Source organism: Budorcas taxicolor, chromosome 8 (genome assembly GCF_023091745.1).
Source record: "Budorcas taxicolor isolate Tak-1 chromosome 8, Takin1.1, whole genome shotgun sequence".
Classification (NCBI taxonomy): Eukaryota; Metazoa; Chordata; class Mammalia; order Artiodactyla; family Bovidae; genus Budorcas; species Budorcas taxicolor.
The window spans coordinates 4671681-4699308 of NC_068917.1; the positions used below are offsets into that span (position 1 = coordinate 4671681).

Consider the following 27628-nt stretch of genomic DNA (forward strand, 5'->3'; position numbering starts at 1 on the left):
GCACCTGAAGCTGAAACAGCATTATAAATCAACTATACCCCAAAAATATAATAAAAAATAAATACAGAGTCCAGTGTACTATGCCTATAACATTTTTTAAGTGATTAAGGTGAATGGTAAGCAATGCTCTCTATTAACATACAGTCCAAATGGAACAGGTAGTGCTAACAACCTTCGAGAAAGTAATCAGGCCAATGCTGTGATGCTCACCTACATGAACCTCACTAAGGTGATCCACACTGCTCGGGGCTTTATCTTCAGAAAGTTCATTTTGCTGAATGGTGATCCTATCTTCCAATCTGCCATAAATAGATACATCAGTTACAAAAGCAAAATTTACCTGCAATAAAGGTACTCTCAGAGACAAGTAGAGCACAGGTCACCAGCGTCCTGTGATCCCACTTCCAAATATTCTTCTCACTTACAGTGGCCCTCACAAGCACATCCTACCCTTCAGTTGTTCAAACCTCCACCAGTCAGGCTCATTCACGACACCAGCCTCAACATTCTCATCACAGTCGTTCCCAGAGTGAAGCCCCTAGATGCCAGTAACAAATGGGAACCTGTCTGAAATACAAATTCTCAGGCCTTGCCCTAGCCCTGTGTGTCAGGAGCTTTGAGGGATATGGCTGAGCAAGCTGTATCCCTTTACAGCAAAATGTATCCCATTATAGAAAAATGTTATAATGATTAAGAACTACCACTTTAACCAATCAAAACGCCTCGTAATAGCAGAAAACAGAACACGATTATAACATACTGTTGCTGCTGCTGCTAAGTCACTTCAGTTATGTCTGACTCTGTGCAACCCCATAAACAGCAGCCCACCAGGCTCCCCCGTCCCTGGGATTCTCCAGGCAAGAACACTGGAGTGGGTTGCCATTTCCTTCTCCAATGTGTGAAAGTACTATGCAATACTTTGCAACTATTTAAAAAATGAAGTACAGCTCTGTGTAACTGGATATGCATCAAGGGTCAAGATATATTATTAAGTAAGTAAAGTAACTTTCAGACCAAATGATATAAAATGTGTTAGACTTGAAACAATGCTGTTCAGCACAGTAAAATAAAAAGAATAGTTTGTACACAAATGTTTTAACTCTTAAAGGGAGTGAACTGATTTATGTAAAGAACTCACAATTTTTCTCTCAATAAATGTTGGGAACTAAATTCATGTACTATTTAACAAAATTATAAAGACGAGAAGAGTATATTCCAAAAGATACCAGTAATTTATTTCTGGGCTTTTAGTTATAGTTCAGTTCAGTTGCTAAGGCATGTTCGACTCTTTGTAACCCCATGGACTGCAGCACACCACGCTTGCATGTCCTTCAGCATCTCCCAGAGTTTGCTCAAACTCATGTCCATTGAGTTGATGATGCCATCCAAACATCTCATCCTGTCGCCCCCTTCTACTCCTGCCCTCAAACTTTCCCAGCATCAGGGTCTTTTCCAATGAGTCATCTCTTTGCATCAGGTGGCCAAAATATTGGAGTTTCAGCTTCAGCATCAATCCTTCCAATGAATATTCAGGACTGATTTCTTTTAGGATTGACTGGGTTGGTCTCCTTGCAGTCCAAGGGACTCTCAAGAGTCTTCTTCAACACCACAGTTCAAAAGCATCAATTCTTCAGCACGCAGCTTTCTTTATGATCCAACTCTCACATACATACCTGACTACTGGAAAAACCACAGTTTTGACTAAGCAGAACTTTGTTGGTAAAGCAATGTCTCTGCTTTTTAATATGCTGTCTAGGTTGGTCATAGCTTTGCTTCCAAGGAGCAAGTATATTTTAATTTAATGGCTGCAGTCACTATCTGCAGTGATTTTAGAGCCAAGTCCCTCACTGTTTCCATTGTTTCCCCATGTATTTGCCATGAAGTGGTGGGACCAGATGCCAAGATCTTAGTTTTCTGAATGTTGAGTTTTAAGCCAGCCTTTTCACTCTCCTCTTTCACTTTCATCAAGAGGCTCTTTAGTTCTTCTTCACTTTCTGCCATAAGGGTGGTGTCATCTGCATATCTGAGGTTATTGATATTTCTCCTGGAAAACTTGATTCCAGCTTGTGCTTCATCCAGCCCGGCATTTTGCATGATGTACTAGGCATATAAGTTAAATAAGCAGGGTGACAATATACAGCCTTGACGTATTCCTTTCCCAATTTTGAACCAGACAGTTGTTCTATGTCCAGTTCTAACCGTTTGCTTCTTAACCTGCATGTAGATTTCTCAGGAGGCAGGTCAGGTGGTCTGGTATTCCCATCTCTTTCAGAATTTTCCATAGTTTGTTGTGATCCACAGAGTCGAAGGCTCTGGCGTAGTCAGTACAGCAGAAGTAGATGCTTTTCTGAAATTCTCTTGCTTTTGCTATGATCCAACAGATGTTGACAATTTGATCTCTGGTTCCTCTGCCTTTTCTAAATCCAGTTGACGTTCTTGGTTCACGTACTGTTGAAGCCTTGCTTGGAGAATTTTCAGCTTTACTTTGCTAGCATGTAAAATGAGTGCAATTCTGTGGTAGTTTGAACATTCTTTGGCATTGCCTTTCTTTGGGACTGGAATGAAAACTGACCTTCTCCAGTCCTGTGGCCACTGCTGAGCTTTCCAGATGTGCTGGCATATTGAGTGCAGCACTTTCACAGCACCATCTTTTAGGTTTTGAAATAGCTCAGCTGGTATTCCATCACCTTCACTAGCTTTGTTCGTAGTGATGCTTTCTTTCTAAGGCCCATTTGACTTTGCACTCCAGGATGTCTGGCTCTAGGTGAGTGATAACACCATGTGGTTATCTGGGTCATGAAAATCTTTTTTGTACAGTTCTTCTGTGTATTCTTGCCACCTCTTCTTAATATCTTGTGCTTCTGTAGGTCCATACCACTTCTGTCCTTTATTCTGTCCACATTTGCATGAAACGTTCCCTTGGTATCTCTAATTTTCTTTAAGAGATCTCTAGCCTTTTCCATTCTATTGTTTTCCTCTATTTTTTTGCTTTGATCACTTGGAAAGGTTTCTTCTCTCTCCTTGCTTTTCTTTAGAACTCTGCATTTAAATGGGTATATCTGTCCTTTTCTCCTTTTCCTTTTGCCTCTCTTCTTTTCTCAGCTATTTGTAAGGCCTCCTCAGACAGCCATTTTGCCTTTTGCATTTCTTTTTCTTGAGGATGGCTTTCCTTTTTTTGATTATAAGGCAATTTTAATTTTGCTAGTACTTTTTCTGCTGCTGAGTCACTTCAGTTCAGCTCAGTTCAGTTGCTCAGTCATGTCCAACTCTTTGCGACCCCATGAATCACAGCACGCCAGGCCTCCCTGTCCATCACCAACTCCCAGAGTTCACTCAAACTCATGTCCATCGAGTTGGTGATGCCATCCAGCCATCTCATCCTCTGTTGTCCCCTTCTCCTCCCAATTCTTTGGAATCCCATGGACTGTAGCCTGCAAGACTCCTCTATTCATGGGATTCTCTGGGCAAGAATACTGGAATGGGTTGCTATTTCCTCCTCAAGGAGATCTTCCCGATTCAGGGATCAAACCCACATCTTTTATGTCTCTTGCATTGGCAGGTGGGTTCTTTACTACTAGCACCGCCTGGGAAGTCCCATAAATGTGAACTCATTTAGTTCATTTCAAATTTAAATAATTTTTTACTTTTTCAGTTTTAAATTGTAACTCTTATTTTTATTTTAAAAAGTTATTTATTTTTAATCATACAATTAATATATTTTTTTATTTAAAATGCAATGCTTGATTCCTCAGAAAGGGAAACTAAGGTATGCAGGATAGTTCAATATTAGGTAACCTATTAATTTATTATGTTGATAGATGAGGGAAAACAATTACATGAATGGTTCCACTGACGCCAAAAAGTCATTTGATATAATACATTTCAGACTTTTTAGCCAGTAAAATGAGCAGACACTGCTTGAGCTAGAAATTATAGTCATACCTAATGATGGTTAACACTAGAAACATTTCACTGAAGTTGAGAACAAGAGAGAGAACCCTATTTCCAATATTTAACTGTATGAAATGTACTAAGGGATGCAACTGGAGAGAAAGAAATGAGTGTGAAAAAAACTGGAAAGACAGAAAGCCATTATTTTCATATGATTGTGTATATGAAACATACAAAAGATTCAACTGAAAGTCTACATGAACGATAGTAGGATACCAATAAGAGAGTGGTAACAAAACCAACATAAAGAAAGTGTAAGCTTTCATATATACCACCTTTTAGTTCCACGATCTCACAGAGGAATAGTTATCATTAATACGATAATCACAAGATGATACAGCCAGGAATAAGCTTACCAATAACAGCACACAGCTTAGATGAAAGCTTGAATTGGGCGGGAAGGGGAGGTGACTACATTTATATACATGCAAATTAACCTCACTAAAGGTTATCCACTGTAGCATCATCTGTCATAGCAACTAGTAAAGGAGACTAATTAGAGCTATGGTATATCCATATACTGGAACACTACGTGGCCTTAAAGTAGCAAAAAAGAGGAAGCCCTCTGTGTATTAATATGAAAAAATTCCCCAATAACTGACATAAAATGGTGGAAAAACTCTGTGCCTTGTAATAACAATTATATTTAAAAGTAAAGGTGAAAGGTGCTCAGTCGTGCCTGACTCTTTGTGACCCTATGGACTGTAACCCTCCAGGCTCCTCTGTCTGTGGAATTCTCAGGCAAGAATACTGGAGTGGGTAGCCTTTCTCTTCTCCAGGGGATCTTCTCAACCCAAGGGATCGAACCTAGGTCTCTCGCACTGCAGGGGGATCTTTACCATCTGAGCCACAAGGGAAGTCCATTTAAAAGTGAGGGAGACTGTATCTTCGCTTTTGCTTCTGTATATATTAATCATGTTTGGAAAGAGGACAGAGTGGGAATTTGCTGGGTGGGGACAAAAGTGGGAAACAGACCTTTTACTGTATATTTTTATGCACTTGCTGATTTCTGAAGCTCACAAATGTGATACTTATTCCCAAATTAACTGTTCTCGTAACCGATTAAATGTAATATTGGGTTACTCCAGCATTCCCGTGAAAGGCATGACATGAAGGGAGCAGGTGGGAAATGCAAGGGAAGAGGTGACGCACTCAACCTCCTCTGCTCCTTCTGTCTCAGTGACCCACATGTCGAGGACGGGTTGGGGCAAACCACCATCTCTGTCTGCTCCACTTGGCTCCTGCAGCACTTCTGCCTCCAAGTCATCAGGCTCTGCAAGGCAGAAACAGGGCAAGAAACAGGTCTCAAAGCAAAATCCACTTAGAGAAAACAGAATAAATCTCTTCTAGATGATCATACCTCGTTTTCAGGCTAATGCAGTAACTGCAACAAAAAATCAGTAGTTTGTCTATAGATCCTTAATCTTACTGTCTTTACACTCTAGTTGTTTCTGAGATAACAGATTTCTGCTTTTGCATTTTCACTGCAATAAAAATACCCAGAATAAATATAGTGTACTCTGTATTTTTCATTATTATCAAAAAGTTTTTCTTCATTAACATTTCAGTAATATAAAAATTGCTTTCTAGATGACATAAAAACTTATAGAATAACACTATCTGTGGCCAGAAATATGGACAGAAAGCAGAATATAATATGACTGATTAGTAACTGATGGGATAGTTCAATCATCAAAAATAAATTTAAAAAAACCCTCTTACCTGGACTTTCACAGTGAAAAGGTAAATATAACTAGACTGCTAAACCTATTTTCCTAAACCCTCAAATAATTAACAACCAGGGAACTATCTCTGTTCTCTGGCAGTGGCTCATTTTTTACATGGGTGATATTTCCTGAAAGTTAACAGCAATGAGAGCTTTGTTTGTTAATTTCTCTTTTTCCTGTCCAATTATCAAAATTATCAACACTTTCTTGTTTCACTCACCATGGCCACTCCTTTTCTTCCTTCTCTATTTTAAAAGTTTCTAATTAGTTGTCCTGTTTAGAGAGATGATTGGTACTATACCAATCCTTAAAATTTTCATCTTTTATTCAAATGATTTTTTGGTCACCCTTACAAGTAAGCACTTGGAGGGGTGTCCTACTCAAAATTTTTTAAATGAGTAACTGTTCTCTGGCACCTTAAGCCACATCAATGTGACTCATTCCACAAGCTAGATTTGTGACTGTACTGCCCACAAAGGCAATGATATTTACTATGTGGTTCTTGCAGAAAAAGTGTCCCAGCTCTAGTTGGCTATACAGTCACCATTATTAAATATACACCTAACAAGTTTTTTTTTTTTTAAGAAAAGAAATAAGATGCCCACTAACTAAGATTCTAGTGAACAAGACTAATTCACAAGTCTACAAGGTCACACATGTGGCAGCTGTCCAGCCTTCCTCTCATCCAGAGGGGGCTCTGTTGTCCCAAGTCCCTGAGTCTGGATCAGTAGTATGATTGCCTGGACCTGTGGGGTACAGCTGGAGTCCTGTAGGCCTGCCCACATCTAGCCTTTTAAGAGAATCGGTAGTTTCCACTTTGGAATCTGGAAGCTTAAACCACCAAACGGTTTAAGGACCCTGGAGAGACAACATGGCAAGGCCCTGTGACTTAAAGCACGGGAGTGGGACCCAGCAGCGCAGGCCCAGCTGAGCCGAGATGCCAGGTGTGGAGTGACAGCATCTCCCACCCAAGTAAGCGCAGCTGATGGCTCAACACCACTGAGCGATGCCAGCTGATGCCATGAGGAGGAGAAGGAATCTCCCAGTTCTTAATCCACAGAATGTGAGATAAATCAAGACTGTTAAGTCATTAAGTCTGGGAAGCAAACTGCTTTACAGTGAGAGATAACTGAAACAGAATTTCCTATCTGAAGACAGGGTGTTGACAGGACAAAGGTTAGATATGTGCACTGGTTTGGGGACAGGCCAGCATCTGATACTGAAAGGTTTCAAGGAGGCTGTGGTGAGAGCCTGGCCCGTGAAGGGCGGTTACTAGAGGCTGGAAAAAAAGGCTTTCTTGTGACCTGGTGGCAGAAAGTGGTCCTGTGACATGAAAAAGGATGAAAGAAAATGCACCTAAGAGATTCAGTGACTGAGCTAAGGAGCTATCTGAGTAGACCATTTACAGCGCCAGTGAGATTCCTAAGGCAGCCACTTATAAACTACAAGGAGAAAAAGGTGAGTTGAAGAAAGATCAGTTTAGCTCATGAAGAGAACTCAGAAGAGGAAGTTTCTCAAGGGAAAAGATGCTTCCAGATAGACACTAACCTCAGGCAAAGTATGCCTGAGGTCTCAGGGCATGGTCTCAGGGCAAAGACAGAGGTCAAAAACAGAAGGCCGTAAGACCTGCTAGGGCACAGAAGATTTAAAGGTCTGTCTTTCTGACTCTTGCTGTTGGATAAGAAGATTGCTGAGCATCTCAATTGCCTTCCTCACAGAAACTGCAGGCAGAGAGGGCACGGTCTCAAAAAACAAACCCAAACCAAAAACCCCAGTGGTTTTTCACTAAATGTCAGTAACATTCATAAAAAATTCACCAAAATCATTAATACTTGCAGAAGCACTCCCCAGCATGACTGAAAGGAAAGATACAGCCCAACAGAAGAGCCTTTGAGGGCACCAATGTTTGGTGGGAGGGAAGAAAGCTGGCCAAGCTACTCCTGGTGGGATCCCGTTTCTATGTACCCACAATCTTGTACCTTCCCTATTTTTGACAAGGAGTCTCACATCCTCTTCATTACTGTTAGATTTATGAGTGAAAAAGCAACTGAAAAGAACTCTCTAGGTCTTCAGATTGAAAGTAAATGTATTCAAAGAACTGCACCCAAAGAACCTCATTCAAACACAGATCTGACCTTGATGACAACATCTGAGCCAATGTCATAATAAGATGTGGCTATGAAGAGTCAATGTATTCTGCATGTGAGGGGATGTAAATAAGTTTGGTAAAAGGGCAGAAGTTGACATTAAAGATGGCTACAAAAACAAAGACTCTTGACAGTCCATTGGACTGAAAGGAGATCAAACCAGTCAACCCTAAAGGAAATCAACCCTGAATAATCATTGGAAGGACTGATGCTGAAGCTCCAATACTTTTGCCAGCTGGTATGAAGAGCCGACTCACTGGAAAAGACTGTGACGCTGGGAAAGACTGAAGGCAGGAGAAGGGGACAACAGAAGATGAGATAGTATCACTGACTCAACTGACAGAAGTTTGAGCAAACTCTGGGAGATGGTGAAGGACAGTGAAGCCTGGTGTGCTGCAGTCCGTGGAGTCGCAAAGAGTTGGATATGACTAAATGACTCAACAACAACAATAACAAAACATTTAACCCTTTTACCCTTGAGAGGTGTCTGTTTCCCCTCCCTCTGAATCCAGGCTTGTGTGTAACTACTTTGACCAATGAAGTACAGCAGAAGCAACCCTGTGCCAGTTTGGAGACTAGCTTCTACAAGTATAAGCAGCTTCTGCCTGTGTACCTGTGAGCCATGGAAGACGTCAGACCACCCTGCTGGACAGAGTACAGAGAAAGGCCTGGAGGCTGTATGAGGAGAAAGGGGCCGGCCTCACCGTCTTTCAGCTGTACCAGTCAGGACACCAGTTAAGTCCTCCTGGACCCATGAGACCAGGTCATCACAGAGATGACAGCACATGCACTAGAAAAGCACGGGGGTGAGCCAGGGCTTGACTCAACTCCCAACACACAAAATGAGGAGACAGAGTAAAATGGACGTTGTTCTAACACTAAGTTTTGGGGTGATTTGCAATGTGGTGATAAAAAAAGACCTGGTACTGGAAAAATAGTGAACCTAATTTGAGATGAATCACCCAAACATAAACAAATATTTTGAAGGTTTGTTTATAAGGAAGACAATGAAGTATTATTAAACCAAATAAATCTCCTTTTGCCCCATGAAAACATACCCTCCAAATCTCCTTCTGGTTTCAGTGCTGTCTGTGGAGATGCTTCACTAATGTTTGGACTGTCTGTCTCAACAGAAGAATCAAGAGTAGCTGATGGGTTCATTTCAAGTGGAATACATTTTACTTTTTCTTCTTCAATAATTAAGGATTTACAATTCTTGCTTTCAGGAGGAATCTCTGAGACAACAAAAATGAAAAATCATGCTATGTTCTCACACTGACTTGACTTTTATTTGCAAAAGCATTTAGAACAAAGTTCACTCTCACAGCAGGTAACTACTAGTTAAGTTCTGTTATGTACTAGAAATTAATAAATGATTAAGGCACATGATAGTCAAATTAAATTTAAATTCAAAGGCATTTTTTTTTATAAAGATACTGTTTTTCAGGCTTTTCAGATCAGTTAGAAAAATGTTTGACTTTACTTAAAAATCACAGCTCTCATTCAGTTTAAAAGTATTTTGAACTTAAGACATTTCAGCCTCAAAGCTATGTATGACACAACAGTGTACGAACCTTTTTAAAGGACTGACACTTAGTTTAATGACTCATTTACTGTGTTTGGGTGTTTATGGTGTTCTCAACTTGAGAAGCCAGTGATACTCTTTCTTGAGTACCTAGTTCTCTGTACATTCTCCTCTAAGCTCTGTACCTCATCTATAGTTACTGATGACAAGCAGAGCTATGAAGATGTATCAAACTGTACAACTGAATAGGATATTTTTCTAAATGGTGTCATACACAGATGATATGACTGACCATCAGAACTCTTCTATTCACTGGGACTGGGTCTACATTATGCCTGTGGATAGACATTTTAATGATTATGAACTATACAAATTTATTAAAATTTATTTCTAAAATAAAATCTGTAACTATACAGAATGAAGTCATATCGTTCATATGGGTGTAGTTTTATAATAATACTGTCAATAAAAACATTTCACCTTTGTTGTATGAATGTAATTTTATTTTTCAAAACCACTCATATATGGTTTTGTTGAGTGATTACATATATATGCATAGGAATGCTTTGTTCAAATATATTTCAGATTTTCAATGATCATAAACAAACCTTAACTTTTTGTATAAAAACCCTTTATATAAAATGTATAATATAATATTCAGAATACAATTATTTTGGTAAGTTAGTTTGCATTTTTAATGTCTCAGTTGCAGCATTTAGTTACTTGAAACATACTGAAGCTTGACAATAGTTAAAAATAATATAGTTACTTGATAATAAAGCTACAAATACCAAGTGGTGAAAAAATTTAAAAATAAAAATAAATTTCTAAGGTGGTTAACATGGTTTATTTGCCTCTTCCTTTGGGTGAAACTTTTACTTCTATACAGAAATGTCAGAATTACATACATACATACATATATGTGTATAAACATATCAGGGTGATATTTTTAAAATTACGAACTCATGTTTTTGTGGCAAGTGCTCAGAAACTTTCCATCCTTCTAACTGCTGTCTGGAGAGCGTGGAACTGCCTGGAACAGCTCACTGCAGTGACTGGAAGACACCCACTCCTTGGAGATACTGCTCTCCAGTTCACTGCTGGGAGCCCCTACCCGAGTTCTGTCTTAGCTAACCTGCTAGATTTATGTCTATACCTTGAACAAGCCTCCTGGATCTGAGCTGGTCAATTTATCCCCATGATGCTTTCTTCCCCCCACCTCAGTCACTCCATGCTCACATCTTAGAGATCCTGTCAATAAACACAGCTCCTCAGAATGTTCAAAGTTAACTGTCCCACCTCCTAACCCCTAACATCCTGTGTTCCCACTCATCACCCTCTGCTACCCCACCCAAACCCGACCAGGACGCACAACCCACTGATCCTACCACAGATACTCTCCCCACCTTCCCCATTAAAATTTATCCGAGACTCCATCATTAAAAACATTCTCCTCCAAAGGTGCTCAACACAGTGTATTTCCAGCAAACAATTCCGTCTTCTGTCTGCCATGTCTGAACACACGTGACTGAAGTGGGTGGGGAAAAGCAGAGAGCCCTGCTCACTGTCTCAGCTTAATTCATCATCACTAAAGCCAGGTGGGCCCTCTTTGCTGCCCACAGTCCATGTGTAACCCTGGGCCAGCAGGAACTGCCTGGTTCAGTTAACCCCCTTAGGGAACAAAGTTGTGAACAGGTATCTGAGAGCTGTTTTACCTTACTTCTTCCTAGTCAACAAGAACAAAACTACAGTGCTGCTCACGCTTTGGAACATGTTCCCTTCACCAAGCCTCATCAACAGTCTGACAGTGGCAGAGGTCACACCTGCGATCTGTTCAGTCTGACTCTTCTGCTATAAAAAAGTATCTGTTAAAACCGGGAACAAGCACCATGAGGACTGAAGACTGGTCTAGAGGGTCTCAAATACAGTGAGAAGAAAAAGAAATGATCAAATAAATACTGGACAAAAACACTAATTCTTACTATTGACAATATAATCTGCACATGTAACCAACCAAAGGAAAACCAATGTAATGGAAAATAAGCAACACACTTGACTAGGCACTTCAAAACAAGACTGTATCCATCTTACTAAGAAATTTTTGGATAACACACCAAAGCATGAGCAACAGAAGAAAAGAAAAAAGAAAAACAAAAAGCGAGACTACATAAGAGTAAAAAGCTTCTGCACAAAAGGGAATCTACAGAATAATAAAAAATATCTGTATACTATATATGCAATAAGAGTTTAACATAAAATATTTAAGGAACTCATACAACTCAACAGCAAAAAAAAACTGGCATATAAAAATGTTTTGCCATTATTAATTGATGATAGCAATTTTTAAGTGGGCAAAGAGTAACTAACAAGGACCTTCTGTAGCACAGGGAGCTCTACCAATATTCTGTGAAGATCTACATGGGAGAGGAATCTAGAGAAGAGTGGTCTTCTGTATAGATATGTGACTGAAGCACTTTGCTGTACACCTGAAACTTCCACAACACTGTAAATCTACTACACTTCAATAAAAATAAAACTTGTTTTAAAAAGTAAAGGAACTGAATAGACATTTCTCCAAAGACATACAAATGGCCAACAGATATATGAAGAGGAGCTCAATATCACTAATAATCAGGGAAATGCAAATCAAAATCATAATGAGAGATCATTTCATTCTTGTTACCATAGTTATTATAAAAAAAGAAAAAAAAGAGAGATGACAAATACTGACGGGGATGTGAAGAAATGGGAACCCTTGTGCACTATTAGCAGGAACGTGAAGTGGTGTAGCCTCTCTGGAGAACAGTACTGAGGTTCTTCAAAACATGAAAAATAGAACTATACAGCAATTCCATTTCCGAGTATTTCTTGAAAGAAAATTAAATCAGAATCTTGAAGGGATATCTTCACTCCTACATTCACTGGAGAACTATTCACAGTAGCCAGGACATGGACAGAAATGGAGTGTACACGAATGAATGGATAAAGAAAATGGGGGTATGTGTGTCTATATATATACACACACACAATAGAAGAGTATTCACCCTTAAGAATGAAGGAAATCCATGGAAGATATCATTCTAAATGTTACAAATAAGTCAGACACAAAAAGATAAACACTGTATGATATCATATATAAATGGAATCTAAAAAGCCGAACTCACAGAAACTGGAACAGCGGTTGCCAGGGCCTTGGAGGTGGGAGAAACAGGGAGATGTCTCTAAGGGGTACAAGCCTTCAGCTGTTTAAATTTATGTTTATGCATAAGTTTCTAGAGCTCTAACACACAGCGTGGTTAATTACAGTTACCAATAAATGTACAGCTGCTAAGAGAGTAAATCTTAAGTGTTCAGGCATCACATACACAAATGAACTAAGTATGTTTTTAACATTACTTATAATATAAAAAAAATAGCTTCTTTGCTCACCACTTCTAATAGTTGTGTTTTCCAATAGTTCTGTCTGAAGTTGTAGTTCAGCTTCTCCAAGTAGCCTCAGAACAGAATCTGTAGGACTTTTCCCCCAGACTTTTCTTGGAGATCCACTAGGATCTAATTTAATAACCTCTCCCACTGTATGTTCTAAAAGAAAAAGATATAAAAAATTTCAGTGATAGAATCTAATAACAACATTGCATTAAAGGCAGATTCTAGTTTTAGGAAATATAAAAATGGAAAAAATGTAAGTTTTGTTTCTACAACATTTTTACTTGAGAAAAAAAATTTTTAACTAGGAATAATTTGGGATAGTACAAAAATAGATAAAATATGTTAATATTTTGTTTCTATAAATTGCAGAGAATAGAAAAAAAATCCTAAGACAAATGTGCATATGGATTAAAAGTAGAGAAAAGTACTCTAAGAAAATTTGTTTTATCTTCTCTATCCTAAGTAAGCAACTGACACTTCCTATTTGACAATAATAATTTGGGGTTAACCTTTTGAATAAAATTTTGCAAAGCAAAAGAGAGAAAATCACCTACTGAAGTTTGAGTCTTCAGAACATTTGGTAATAATTAATACATGAAGCATACAGGTACCCAGCAGTAATAGATAGGATATACTCTCAAATATTATAGGGTATGTAAGTCATACAAACTTTCAACAGTGACCAAATACATGATACATATTTTTGTGTACCCATCCATGAAAGTAAATACCTGCAATTTATCAGACAATATTCGGTTTTGTTTAGGCAAAATGATTACCAGTGAGAAACGATTTTTAAAAGGATGGTTAAAAAGAGCAAAGAACACTGAAGAGACCCGTAACTTACAGCCACATGGTATCTGATAGAGGTGACAAAGCAATCTGAATGGGGCTGAGGAGCTGGGAAGTTGGGTGAAGCAGGGGAGGGATGGAAGGTGAGGACCAGGGTTGTACACAGAAAACACTGTGAAAAGCTCTGCTACACGCAGGAATTCAGAAATGGGGGAAGGCTGAACAGAGGAAAGAAACAAGGAGGCCACTGTGCAAACGACTAGAGAAGAAAAGAGGGGAGGAGGGCCGTGAAATAAAGTGGCTAGACTCCAGTGACACAAAGTGAGCGGTGAGGAGGCAGACAGGACAAAGCAAATGGCATGAAAACCACAGGAAACCTGGCTCAGGCATGGGAAGGGACACTGGATTTTCATGCTCCCTGCAACCAAGGTCCATCAGGTACTGAGAAGCATGGCAGGCTGGACTTTTGACTCTCAGGCTCTTTTCTCTAAGGTTCCACCAGGGGGCACCACATCCCTCTCTTGCCCTCACAGCTCAGCTTCCAGAAGATGCTCCTCCCTCACCTTTTACTCACTCCTTAATCCCGATTCTACTCCTGCCCCCTGACCTCTAGCAACACTGCTTTCACCAAGGTCACAAGGCTCCCTCTGACAAACACAGTACAGATTTTCTACCCCTCATCTTGCCCTCTCTCTTCCTTTTAAATTCATATCACACTCTCAATTTTCCTTCTCTGATGCATCCTCATTTGCTTTTCAAAGTTATTCCTCTGACACACTCGTAGACTTCCCATGAAGCCCTTACAAGCCTGTGTGTGTGTGTCTGTGTGAGACAGTGGGACTCAATACATAACTACCTGCTGTGGAGTCTGTGAACTTTGCTTTAAGGTATTAAAAAGAAAGAATTCTACCAAAATGGCCCATCAAAAAAAAAAACACATAAAACAGCACTCAGTTAGGCGGTGATCAGATCAGCCGCCTAAAACGCGAACCCCCACCAGCATGTGTGTCTGTCAGTTCCCTGCTGCACTCCAGGGCCGGGACAACGTGAGACAAGGGCAGGGGTTCAGGAACCCTCGCTGAGCAAAGGGATGGCCTATGAGACTCTCCACAGGCCTGCTCAATACCGCCCTGACCTTCCCAGGTTCTGCCCAAGTGCACTCTTCTGATTCTCACCAAGAATTACTCCTGGTAACAGGTGACTCTAAGGTGGGAGGAAGGGCTGGAGTAACACATTTGTTCTTGCTCTCACATCACAGATCGTTGGGAAAAATCCTCTCGTGGGACTTCCCTGCTGACACAGTGGATAAGAATCCATCTGCCAATGCAGGAGACATGGGTCTCCTAGGAGATTCCACATGTCTTGGAACAATTAAACCTGTGTGCCACAACTACTGAGCCTGCGCTCTAGAGCCCATGTATTGCAACAGCCTGTAAGCCTGTGCACCTAGAGTCTGTGCTCCACAAGAGAAGTCACTGCACTGGGAAGCCTGCACACACCAAGAGAGCAGCCTCTGCTTGCTGCAACTAGAGAAAGCAAAGCAACAAAGACCCAGTGCAACCAAAAATAAATAAAATGTTAAAAAAAAAAAAGAAAGCTTAAAAGTGTTAAAAAAAAAAAAAAGGTGAAAGCCCTCCCATGTTGAAGCTGAATGGTTTTCTCCATGTCTCACTTATTACAGAACCCCCTCCAGGCTCTCAGCCCCTCTACGTGGGGCTTTCTCAGTGTTCAGCCACACGGCCATACAGCCACACGGGGGCCGAGGCGGACCAGATGGCACCTGAGCGCACTCATACGCACTTTCTGTCACAGAGAAGGAAGCGTCCAGGGCCAGTTCATCCACGGGAAGCACAAGCTGGCCTCCTGTCTCCCACTTTTTTCGATCCGATGAAACTGACTTTTCTTTTTCCAGCTCTTTGGCATCTTCATGAACAGCTACCGTACCCGTTTCAGGACGACTCTGCCTTCCCTTTTCATCTTCTTGAACTTTAAGATTTTGATTTAATCTACGTAGTATTTCTCGTTTACTCTGAAACAGTTAAAATGTTGTATTTTAATAGGTATATGATTAAGTGGAATGACTGATAGGAAATCTGAAAATTGTACCTACTGAAACAGCGCTGTTACTCTTCTGCGTTTCTTCTGAGGTTTCCTGGGCATCAGTTAGACTTCGGTCCTTTAAACACAGAGAGTAAGAAATAATGTTATTTTAAAGGATACCTTAAAATTTTTGATATTTTTTTGTTTTTCATTAGCATTCCATGTTCCTTGCTTTTTTATTCCTGTAACATGTTAACATAGCTTCCTTCATTATCAGCAATGAGAAATAATTACTTATTATCATCTAATAGATGTGATATATGCTAGAATGGCCAATTCTCAATTATTGTCACATTTCTGGGTTACTAGATCAGATATTTAACTATATCCTCTTCCTCTTTGGCACCTGATTTTTGATCAATATAAATTTATGACATAAATTTTAAAAAAGTTAATTTTTATACTCAATTAGAATTAGGGACGTTTTGACAGATGAATAATCAAAGAGAGTGTGTGTTGTTTATAAGCTGTCTTTATGTTTCAGGTACATATATTGTTATTAAGCCATACTACCTACTAAACATAATTGAGAACTGGCTTTTCTCCCTAAGCAAAGAGTAACAGTAAAGAGTCCTATGTACTTTGTGCTAATGCTAAAATAAATTTTGTTTTCTGATTAGTATAATCAAAGTAATTAGACCAACTAATATATGAAATACATAAAAAAAGAGAAATTAGTAGTTACAAAAACCATGAAATCAAAGGTACCTGGAAGACTCGGGGTAAGGAAAAGCAGTTCTCAAAGTTTTAAGGAAGTGATATTTACCAAGAAAACCCATAAAGGAAAAGCATTTGGTTATATGGATTACCTCAAATTTTATTAAATAATGGTCAGTTTCAGAGTTATACCTGTAAATCAGACAAAGAGCATTTTACCCAGTGAAGTGGCAGGAATTAGCAGTCGCTACAACCAGAGAGGTGAGCAGCTACATGGAGTGAGACTGGGCCCGGGCAGGGCCTGCACATGGCGTCTGAGGGGTGGAGTGAAGAGTGCAGCACACAGTCGTTACCAGAGAGGAGAGGAGACGAACCCTGCCTGAGCAACAGTGCTTTCCTACAGGAAGCTCTTGAGAGTTAACCAAGACTGGAACTTCCTACATAATCTTATTTCCAAGATAAACACAGAGGCTGCAGAAAATTGGTGTGCCAATAATATCAGTGCTGTCTGCCAAAACTGAATGAAATTCAACAAATAATAGGCACAGACTTCAACAACCAGGAAAGGAAAGAATCAGGTTAATGTGTAACACGACTCAGGAGACTGTTCCTCAGCCTGCTGAGTTCCAGGCTAGAATCCCACATCAGGAGTCCCTTTCCCTCAACCTCAGAATAGAGTGCTTCACATTTCATCGGGATGGATATCTGATATGTACTTCCAAGTTTAAACTTTTTTACCTGCCCAGTTTTTTTGTTTTACACTCCATATGGCATGATAGAGGTTCAAAAGTAGAAGCTTAAAGAAATAACTGATGAATTAAGTGCAATTATGCTGAGTCCTCTAACATTTGCTATACCAAGAAATGAACTTCTGCTAATTTTGAGTGCCAGGGAATAAAAGTGGTTTTTTGCATTATTTTTCATATATTTCTATATTTTTTTTTTCAAGAGTCTTTTAGAGTATTAGGGAATCATTTTAATATATTTTATCTATCAGGTGGTCTTATATGTGAAACCTAAGAGCAGTGAGGCTCCAAGTAAACCATACATGAAAATCTTAAGAAGTAATTTTTTTCCCTAGAAAAACCTAATCAGACATTAGGAATTAATGTAATTTAATTAAATTTAGTCCCTTTAGTATTCTTTGACTTTGAGGAGTTCTAAATTATAGAAAGCTTACCATACACACTTCCTTCAAAGCTGAAGTCACAGAAATAACAGGTCTCATCGGCTGCTTTGATGGAGAACCCCCCATTTCCTGCTGCCCTGAAGGCGGAGACACATCAGAGTTCTTTATTCCCTTGGCCACCAACTGTAATAAGAATGTAAGCACATTGGCAAATTTATATTTGCATGAAGAGACAAAGTAGTATATATATAAGGTCACTGCCTATACACTCTAACTGCAAGAAGTTTTTTCATTCCTCAACTTTTGTTGTGCAAGGCAATGTACTAGGTGCTGGTGAAATATCAGTGAATAGACAGACATGTCTCTGGCTTCACATGTAAACACAGCCATGTGTCCCGTGGTGCTAAATAACTCCTTTCCACTGCATTAACAATGTTTTACAAATTGCCTTCTAAAAGATTAAACATTAGTGCTCTAATTTCAACTCCTTACAAAATCTGGCAAAAACAAAAAAAGCTTACTTATTAATCCTATATTTCAAAAAGAGATGCTTCTGCAAATTCTAAAGTTTGGTACAATCTTAACATGTGAACATCAGTTACCCATCATGAGAGCCCTGATTATAAAATGTCAACATAAATAAGAAAGGAAGACGTGAAAAGTACAGGTAATAAGATTTACTTCACTAAAAATACCATTTGTTATTTTCACATGTTTTTGCTTTTCTCTTGCCATGGAGACTCTGTAAACAATGTGAAATCATGTTCTGAACTTTCAGTAAGTATAAGGAAATGGCATTTCTCAGTCTGCTCACAGGAACACGGCAGCAAGTCACTCCTAACTTCTATATCTTCTTGAAACAAGTAAACAAGAATTTCCGATGAGAAAGTATCAATGTCAATATTTCAAACTAGTATTTACTGAGCTTGTTCTAAGCATAAGATAGTAATCCAATTCTAGCATTTAGTTCTCTGGTCTTCCATTTTATACCAACAGCTACTTTGTTCAAAAGGAGATGCAGATAGCCAACATAAAACTGAAGGAGAAGAACTAAGCTGGAGGAATGATACTACTTGACTTCAAGACTTACTGAAAGCTGAGGTAATCAAGGCAGTGTAATAATAATGAAAACAGGTAACGGAACAGACCAGAGAGCCCAGAAACAGACCCACACAAATACAGTCAACTGCATTTAACACAGAAGCAAAGGCAATTCACTGGAGAAAGCACAGACTGCTTATCAACAAATGATGCTAGAACTACTGGACACCCACAGGCAAACACACAAACAACCTGACACGCCGACAAGTACTCACTCACAACTGATTACAGACTTAAATGTAAAACTCAAAACTATAAAAAGCCCTAGAAGATAACACAGGAGAGAATCCAGATGACCTTGGGTTTGGCAATGACTTTTAGATACAACACCAAAGGCACAATCTGTATTAACTTCGACTTTAAGAGAAACCTTAAGTAATAGATAACAATACTTATTGATAAATGTTATGAGTTAAACAGGGCATGAGAACAAAGACCACCAAATTCAGTCCAGCAGGATCAAGATACAGGAGGGAGAGCTGTTACATTCTTTTCACACTACTCATCTTGGGGAAAAAAATCTTTTCTTTAAATCAACAGAAGGTATTTTAATGAAGAAAATGTTTCACACATTATTATTAAAAATCTACTCCATATTATATTAAAATCTATATGGCTGCCACATATGGCTAATGACTAGTACAGACAGAGTCTCTGAAGATATCTGATCCATGGTCTAAGAAAGTCACTGGCATCTAATAAGAAGGATCCCGAGCAGCCTCCAGGAAATGCTTATACTTCATGATCAAACATCTACTTGTCTCTCCCTGGGTCAACTAAACAGACATAAAGAACCTGAGATAACAAACAAGTAAAGAAAGGCAAATGAAATCTAAACCAAAGAACAAAAACAAACAAAACATCCTCCTAACTCTCATAATTACTTTAAAACAAAACTAATTCAGTTATTAAAAAATTAAGGGTAATTCAGAGTAACTACTGAGATGTGGCAACAGCATTACAAGCCAAGCAATACATTTATTAATTCAGGAGAACTTGGGCCTTCTGTGTAAACATCAATGGATATATTATTTTTAGATAGAAATGTTAATGCTATTCAACATTAACCAGACTGTAAGATAAAAGTCCATCATGTATTTTTTAATTTGTGAAAGCAGAAAACATTAGATTGAGAGTCCTTAATTCAGAAAGATGATTGACATTAAAAAAAACATAAAAATGAACTAAGTTAAGAAGAAAAACAAAGTTTCATAGAAGAAAAAAACATAAAACTTCAAAACAGATATAACCCAATTTGTTACAAATTGATTACCTGGCTAATTTTAGAATATCTACTTCATTCTAACAAGCTTTGTAAAAATTCAATCAAAGTTGTTTTTTTTTTTTTTAATGTGCAAAAGGAATAAAACACTGATCTGAAAGTTTCATAAGTGAGGGTTAGGAAACAAACTGCTTTGGAAGCTTTTTCTGCTAGCTATTTTATCACCAGGTTAATACAGTAAAGACTTTTCTATATTGCTTATATCTTCACAAAAGGTTTTTAATTATCACTGTAAAACTGTTTCTATTTTATCTGTCAGTTACACTAGTTGCTGAAAAATTAATCAACAGTGACACCTAATGACAAAACTCAAAATGTCACCAAATACTGAAGCTAGATTTATAAACATATGAAATTGTCAACTACTCTTGGAAGTATAGATAAATACAAATGCTATTTTATCTCACCTCACATCAAACACCAAAATAACTTCCACATAGATCATCATACTTAAATGATCAAAGAGACAGAGACGCAGGAAAATGAATGAGGATAAAAACACAGAATCACAGGGTTGTGGCTGGCACAGCTCCCTTGAGAGCTGAGAGGGTGGCAAAGGCAGGGTCCTCACAGGGGCCTTGGCTTACATGCTCCTCCCACACCTTCTTCTCTCTCTCATATGCCTCCTTCCGCTTGCGCTCAAGCTGCTCCTTCAGGACGGCTGCACGGGCACTTGCCTGGGCCTGGAAAGGAGGACAATCCACAAAATTAACACCAGAAAGAGAGGCACGGGGTTTGCCTTTCTTTCCTGGTCTAAAAAGTATTTCCATATATGCTTACATACAAATACACATTACTCTTTTTTGGTTAGAGCTGTGTGTTGAGTGTATATGTGTACAGGCTTCCTAGGTGGCTCAGTTATAAAGAAACTGTTGTATATGCAAGAGATTTGGGTTTGATCCCTGGGCCAGGAAGATTCCCCTGGGGAAGGAAATGGCAACCCACTCTAGTATTCTTGCCTGGAGAATCCCATGGACAGAGGAGCCCGGGGGGCTACAGTCCATGCAGTCACAAAGAGTCAGACACGACTGGGTGACTAAACAACAACAGTATATGTGAATGCATGTCTATGTGTGAGACAGTGTGGCTGCGAGTATGTGTGTGTGTGTTGGCGGGGGGTGCCCCTCCAGAATACAAACATAAGCTGCAAACCCGGCACCTAAAGCAGGTGTCAAAACACAGCAGCTGCTCAATAAGTATCTCTGGAATGAAAATAAATGAATGTACATTCAAAAGGAAATAAAAACGGAAGTTTTAAAACATGACTATTATGCACAAACTTGTCTTCACAGAAATGGACACTATGTTTTTCATTATTAGGGTTACCATTTTCTCTTTTTAAGATTACTTGTGTGATAGTTCCATGTATTTACCCCATGCTTTCATCAAATTGTTCTCCATAAATAAGATATAAAGAGAGAGAGAAATGTTACTTTTCAGAAACAAAGTGAGGACAAAGAAAAGTTAAGGCAAAAGAATAAGGTGATTTAACGATGTAAGACCTAAGAACACAATTTTCTACCTCAGGGTCCCTTTTCTCTAAGAAAACCCTTATCACCTCCAGTACATACCTTCAGGGCTTCCACTTTTTTACGCCTCACATCGGCCTCCTCACTTCCTTCTTGATCTTCAGAGCTGTCAGTTTCCTTCTATAAAATAAGCAGTGAGCACAGCAGCACTTAGGATAGAACCTCAAATTCACTGCAGAGATTATATGAAGAAATAAACATCTAAAAATGAAAAACGGTAACTTATTCAGAGCTACAACTGAACTCTCCAGAACCATCAACTCCTATGGACACTGGGAGAAACAGGTAAAAAGAGAATCATATAAAATGTCCCCTTTTATATGTCCATGGCTGCTCCTCACACTTTCCTCTCAGAATTCCCCTGGAACAACAGGTCTTATCAATTTCAAGTCACATTAATATGATTTTCTGTATTCCTATATTGTTTTTCTAGTCTGACTTTCATTTTCTTCTCGAGATTTTATCTTGTGTTAGTGGCACAGCATTTTTAATCTCAATATATTATAATGTCATTCAAGTACTTTTTGAAAAACAGATTTTCAACCTGCCTTTTCACCACGAAGCTTGGCTCTAATCTGTTGGCGTTCATTGAAATTCTGCAATCTTATTTGTCTTAGTCTTGCCAAATATACCTACAAAGAGAAAAAAGGCAACATTTCAATTATAAAAAAAGCTACCAATATTTTTATTGCTAAAATGTTTTTAATTTAAAGAAAAGTGTTAATGGGAATATAAGAAATAAAATTTTGAGATCTGGTTAATGGAAATGTAATATTAGCTTTCAAGTGTTTAATTTAGATCAATTTATTTATGAAAACAAATACATTACAGTGACAAATTTTTAATTTTATTGAAAGAAATTGAAATCAGAATACGAAAAAGCAGTTATGGAGCAAAATCATAAACACAGTATGTCAGCCAAGATATATTAACAGGTCCCTACAGACCTACAAATCCTCCAATCACCGTGAAGAACGTAAACCATGCAGGAAAGGAAGGCAATCAACTCAAAGTGACGGTGCCAGGCAGCGAGCATGCGGGAGGCGTACCTCTTCCTCTTTGTTTCTCGGCTTCCCTCCTCGTGAAGAGCTGGGCCTGCCTCCATAGAGAGCTGCCAGGTTGTGCAGGATGCCCTGTGCGTCACGTAATGTACTAAGTTTAAAGAATGACTACAGCTACAGCAGCATCTTACCTAGGAACAGCCTGGGGCCACTATTTCTGCTGGCAAGTACTGATCACATCTAGGTGACTAGCTGATAAACTGAAAACAGACCTGGGCATTTTCCTTGATCAATTTAACCAGTGCATTCATGGAACAGAAAAAAGCAATTAAACCCCAAACTTAGTCAACATTAATAGAGACCAGCTACACTTTCATTAGCCACTTAAGTCAACAGAGTTTTAAAACTGCTTTGGAGGTCAGCTAAACTCCAAATCAAAATCTCTCTCTACAAACGCTCATCATGTCTACATGTTCACTTACATACTAAACACACACACGACAGGGAACGTGCGAGCTCTAGTTCCCCGCTCGCAGGCGCGCCGCGTATCTAGACTGCAAGTGACCTGCCCAACCACACAGGGACTCGTGATCTCATGGTTTAACCCACGGGTGCAATAAGCTCCTTGCCAAAAGGACTCGTAAGGACCCCACTCTCTTCCTGCAGCAGCAGTGGTGCTCCAAGAGCCTCCCAGCTTACTAATCAAAGCCCTCTTCCCTCTGCCCATCTCGCCTCTATCAGCTTGCTGAAAGTATACTTTTTGTATCTGTCACCTACATTTTTCTGCTTCCCATTTATGTTTTAATCTGCTGCACTTTGGGTTCTGATCCCACTATGGCTCTGATTTTCCAAGGCTACCAATGGCCTCCAAGTTCACAGTGCAAATGTACCCTTCTGAGAAAATTGTGCAATTACTATTTCCATTGGAAATTAGTTTTGATTGTATCTATTTATATCAGTATCTTTTTCTCTCATAAAAATCATATAAGTTCACCATAGGAAACATATAAAATAAAGACAAGACATTCATAATTCTACCATCTGAGAAACTTACAGTTTAACAGTATTTTCCTCCAGATTTCCGTATGTGCCTATGTAGGAATTCAAATATTTTGGTTTGAAATATTATAGCTAACAACAGAAAGAAGAAAAGGAGTGTACAGGGACGTCCCATGTACCCTTCATCCAGTCTCTCCGAACTGTATCATCTGGTACTACTGCAGTGCACTATCCAAACTAGGAAGCTGGCCCTGCATTAACCACAGGATTTCACTGCCTACACATGCACATTTTTATATACGCAACAGACCATCTTATTACACACACAGCTTTGTTAGACCACCATCAAGGCAAGATACTTAACTGTACCATTACTATATCACTTCACAGCTACATTTTCTACTCTATCCCTGCCTGTCAACTGCTGATCTAGTCTTCATCTCTACAATTATATTTCAACAACTTCTGTATATATACACACAGTATGTATCCTCCTCCAGTTGACGGTTTCCACTTGGTTTTTCTCCCCTGCAGTCCATTCAAGGCACTGGACACAAGACTCAGTGGTTTGTTCTATCTGAGTGCTGAGTAGTAGACTGTGGTATGGAAATGCTATGCTTTATTCACTCATTCACCCGCTGAAGGATCCTCGGATTTCACGTTTTTGACTATTAAGAGAAAAGTTGCTAATAACACTCATGTTAAAAGTTTCTTGGGCTTCCTGGTGGCACAGTGGTAAAGAATCTGCCTACCAATGCAGGAGAAGTAGGTTCAATCCCTGGGTTGGGAAGATCCCCTGGAGAAGGAAATGGCAACCTACTCAAGTATTCTTGCCTGGCAAATGCCATGGGACAGAAAAGCCTGGTGCACTATAGTCCAAAGGGTTGCAGAGAATCAGACATGACTTACTGACTTAATGACAAAATGTTTCTTTGTGAAAATAAGTTTTCTCTGGGACGAGTAGAATTGCCTGCTCTTGGTATTACAGATCCATCTGCAGTTTTAAAAGGGACTGCCAAACAGTTCTGCAAAGAGGCTGTATCATTTAACATCCCTACCAGCAATATTTGATGACTCCCTTTTTCCACATCCTCACCAGCATTTGGTTTTATCACAACTGGATAGGCAGTGATACATTACTGTGGTTTTAATTAATTTGCATTTCCCAAATGGCTAATAATGCTGAACATCTTTGCATGTGTGTATCTTCCATCTGCATATCCTCTTCAATGAAAGGTTTAGAGTGTCTTTTGCCCATAGGTAGGCAGACTCTTTACCACTGTGCCAAACACATACAAAGTTTTATATAACTTTGTACAGTTAATGTTGAGTTTTTATATGTTCTAGATACAAATCCTTTGTTAAACATGAGGTTACAAATATTTTCCTCCAATATATAACATGTATTTTCTTCCTCTTAACAGGGTCTTTCGAAGAGCAAAAGTTTTAAATTCTGATGACATCAAATTTATCAAGTTTTTCTTTTATGGATTGTGCTTTTGGTGTCAAGTCTAAGAACTCTTTGTCTAGTCTTAGGTCTTAAATTTACTTCTTTTCCTGTAAGTTTCACAATTTTCTCTTTTACATTAGAGTGCATGAACTGTTCTATTTTATACAGTGTGTGGCTGAAGGCAAGGTTCATACTTTTGTCTAACAACAATGAGACATTTCTTGACTGGATTGTGATATGTGACAAAAAGTGGGTTTTACATGACAACCAGTGATGAGCAGCTCAGTGGTTGGATCAAGAAGCAGCTCCAAAGCACTTCTCAAAGCCAAACTTGCACCAAGAAAAGGTCATGGTCACTGTTTGGTGGTCTGGTTCCTGTCTGATCCACTACGGCTTTCTGAATCCCAGTGAAACCAAACTGATAAGATGCACCCAAAACTGCAATGTCTGAAGCTGACACTGGTCAACAGAATGAGCCCAATTCTTCCCCACAACAATGCACAACTGCACATTGCACAATCAAGGCTTCAAAAGTTGAATGAATTGGGCTACAAAGCTTTACCTCATCCGCCATATTCACCTGACTCCTTGCTAACCAACTACTTTTTCAAGGGTCTCAACAACTTTTTGCAGGGAAAATGCTTCCATAATCAGCAAGAGGCAGAAAATGCTTTCCAAGAGTTTGTTGAATCCCAAAGCACAGAGTTTTACCCTACAGGAATAAACAAAATTATTTCTTATTTGCAAAATTGTGTTGACTGTAATTGTTCCTACTTTGATTAATAATGATGTGTTTGAGCCTAGTCATAATGATTTAAAATTCACAGTCCATACCTGCAATTACTTTTTCAACCTAATTTATAAATTTCAAAATACCCTTGTCTAAATCTATTTTAAAATGTTTCTGAGACTTTACTAAGCTAAGAAGACTTGCCATTTTTTATTACACATTGAGTCTTCCAATTAACGACCACAGCATGTGTCTCTAAATATTTAACAATTTCATCAAGATATTATCATTTTCATTGCACAAATCTTACATGCTTATTATACTTTTTTTCCCAACTTTTTTTTGGGGCAACTGTATATGGTATATTGCTGTTTTTTAAATATCAGTTTCCATTTCTTCATTGTCAATGTACAGAAATCAGTTGAGTTTTGTGAAATGATCTTATATCATGTAACTATAATGAGTTCATTTTTTTGTTCTAGGAGTGCCTTGGTATACAGCCCTTGAGATATTCTATGCAGATACTCATGTCAACTGGAAACAGTAATAGTTTCATTCCTTCTTTTCAAATCTGTATGCCTTTACCCTCTTTTTCATTCCTTACTGCACTAACCAAAACTGCCAGCAGTATGATGATTAAAAGTGGTGAGAGTTAACTTCCTTGTCTTTTTCCAGACTGTAGTGGGAGAGCATTCAGTCCTCTGCCTGTAAGTATTAAGTTAGGTGTGAGTTTGTTTATAGATGTGTATTATGAGGTTGAGGACAATCCCACTGATTTTCAGTTACTGACAGTTTATATTATGTATATTGATCTCTGTCAAAAGATTTTCTGCATCAATTGGTAAGCTCACATGATTTTTCTTTAGCCTGTTGAGAGGGTGGATCACATTGACTTTCTATCAACAAAACAGACTTGGGCTTCCAGACTAAATCCCACTTGGTTGTGGTTGGATTCAATTTACTAAAATTCAGGTTCTGGCCTACTTTTGTGGGCTTTTCTTCAATAAAAGTCTGGTATTCTGAACTCTTGTAATGTTACTCTGGTCTGCTTCATTATTCTGGTGCTGATGCAGCTCCTGCTCAGGCCCTCCTGGTATTCTGTGAAGACAAGCTGCTTCCCAGGTCACCTGCTGAAGATATCCTGATGGGAGGCAGGGGGAGTTGCCACTGGGTTTGGTCTCCTTTAGGCAGAGCATGGGGACACAGAGCTTTGTGTAAACTGCTATGGATAGGTGGATCATTTGCTCATATACTAGCTGTTAAGTGGACTGGGATAGTCCAGGGCTTTGCTGCCACAGGTGGGTCAAACTGTCCTCCAAGTCACCTGCTCATGCTCTAGTTGTGGCATGGGGCTGGGACAGCCTGGGGCTTCACTGCTGCCCACAGTTTAACCCACCCACCAGGACCCCCTGGGGCAGACAGTGGGATTCCTTTTTCCCAGTATGTTGGTGAGTGAGAGGATTTTCTTTTTCGCTGTGGTTCAGTCACTCAGTCGTGTCCAACTCTTTGTGACCCCATGGACTAAGCACGCCAGGCTTTCCTGTCCTTCAAAATCTCCTGGAGTTTGCTCAAACTCATCGCCATTGAGTTGGTGGTGCCATTCAACCATCTTGTTCACTGGCGTCCCCTTCTCCTTCTGCCTTCAATACTTGCCAGCATCAGGGTCTTCTCCAATGAGTCAGCTCTTTGCATCAGGTGGCCAAAGGACTGGAGCTTCAGCATCAGCCTTTCCAGTGAATATTCAGGGTTGATTTCCTTTAGGATGGACTGGTTGGATCTCCCTGCAGTCCAAGGGACTCTCAAGAGTCTTCTCCAACACCACAGTTTGAAAGCATCAATTCTTTGGCACTCAGCCTTGTTTTCTTGCTTAGCTTTGTTTTTTATCTGTGTCTATGGTGGATCTCGCCTGGTAGGCTGCAGTCCATGGGGTCGCTAAGAGTCGAACACGACAGCGACTTCACTTTCACTTTTCACTTTCATGCTTTGGAGAAGGAAATGGCAACCCACTCCACTGTTCTTGCCTGGAGAATCTCAGGGACGGGGGAGCCTGGTGGGCTGCCGTCTATGGGGTCGCACAGA

General features: G+C 39.3%; 1 protein-coding gene across 1 annotated transcript in view; it reads right to left on the bottom strand.

Moving 5' to 3' along the window:
* Positions 1-27628, bottom strand: part of NEK1 (NIMA related kinase 1) — a 144723-nt gene that overhangs the window by 43249 nt on the left and 73846 nt on the right. Inside the window, exons 17-27 of the mRNA XM_052645226.1 lie at positions 22419-22502; positions 21918-22001; positions 21412-21489; positions 20428-20523; positions 17509-17640; positions 15682-15747; positions 15372-15600; positions 12780-12932; positions 8884-9060; positions 5104-5224; positions 211-299 (exon numbers count right to left, since the gene is read on the bottom strand). Of these exons, the coding sequence (XP_052501186.1) occupies positions 211-299; positions 5104-5224; positions 8884-9060; positions 12780-12932; positions 15372-15600; positions 15682-15747; positions 17509-17640; positions 20428-20523; positions 21412-21489; positions 21918-22001; positions 22419-22502 (1309 nt within the window). The remainder of the gene's footprint in view (positions 1-210; positions 300-5103; positions 5225-8883; positions 9061-12779; positions 12933-15371; positions 15601-15681; positions 15748-17508; positions 17641-20427; positions 20524-21411; positions 21490-21917; positions 22002-22418; positions 22503-27628) is intronic.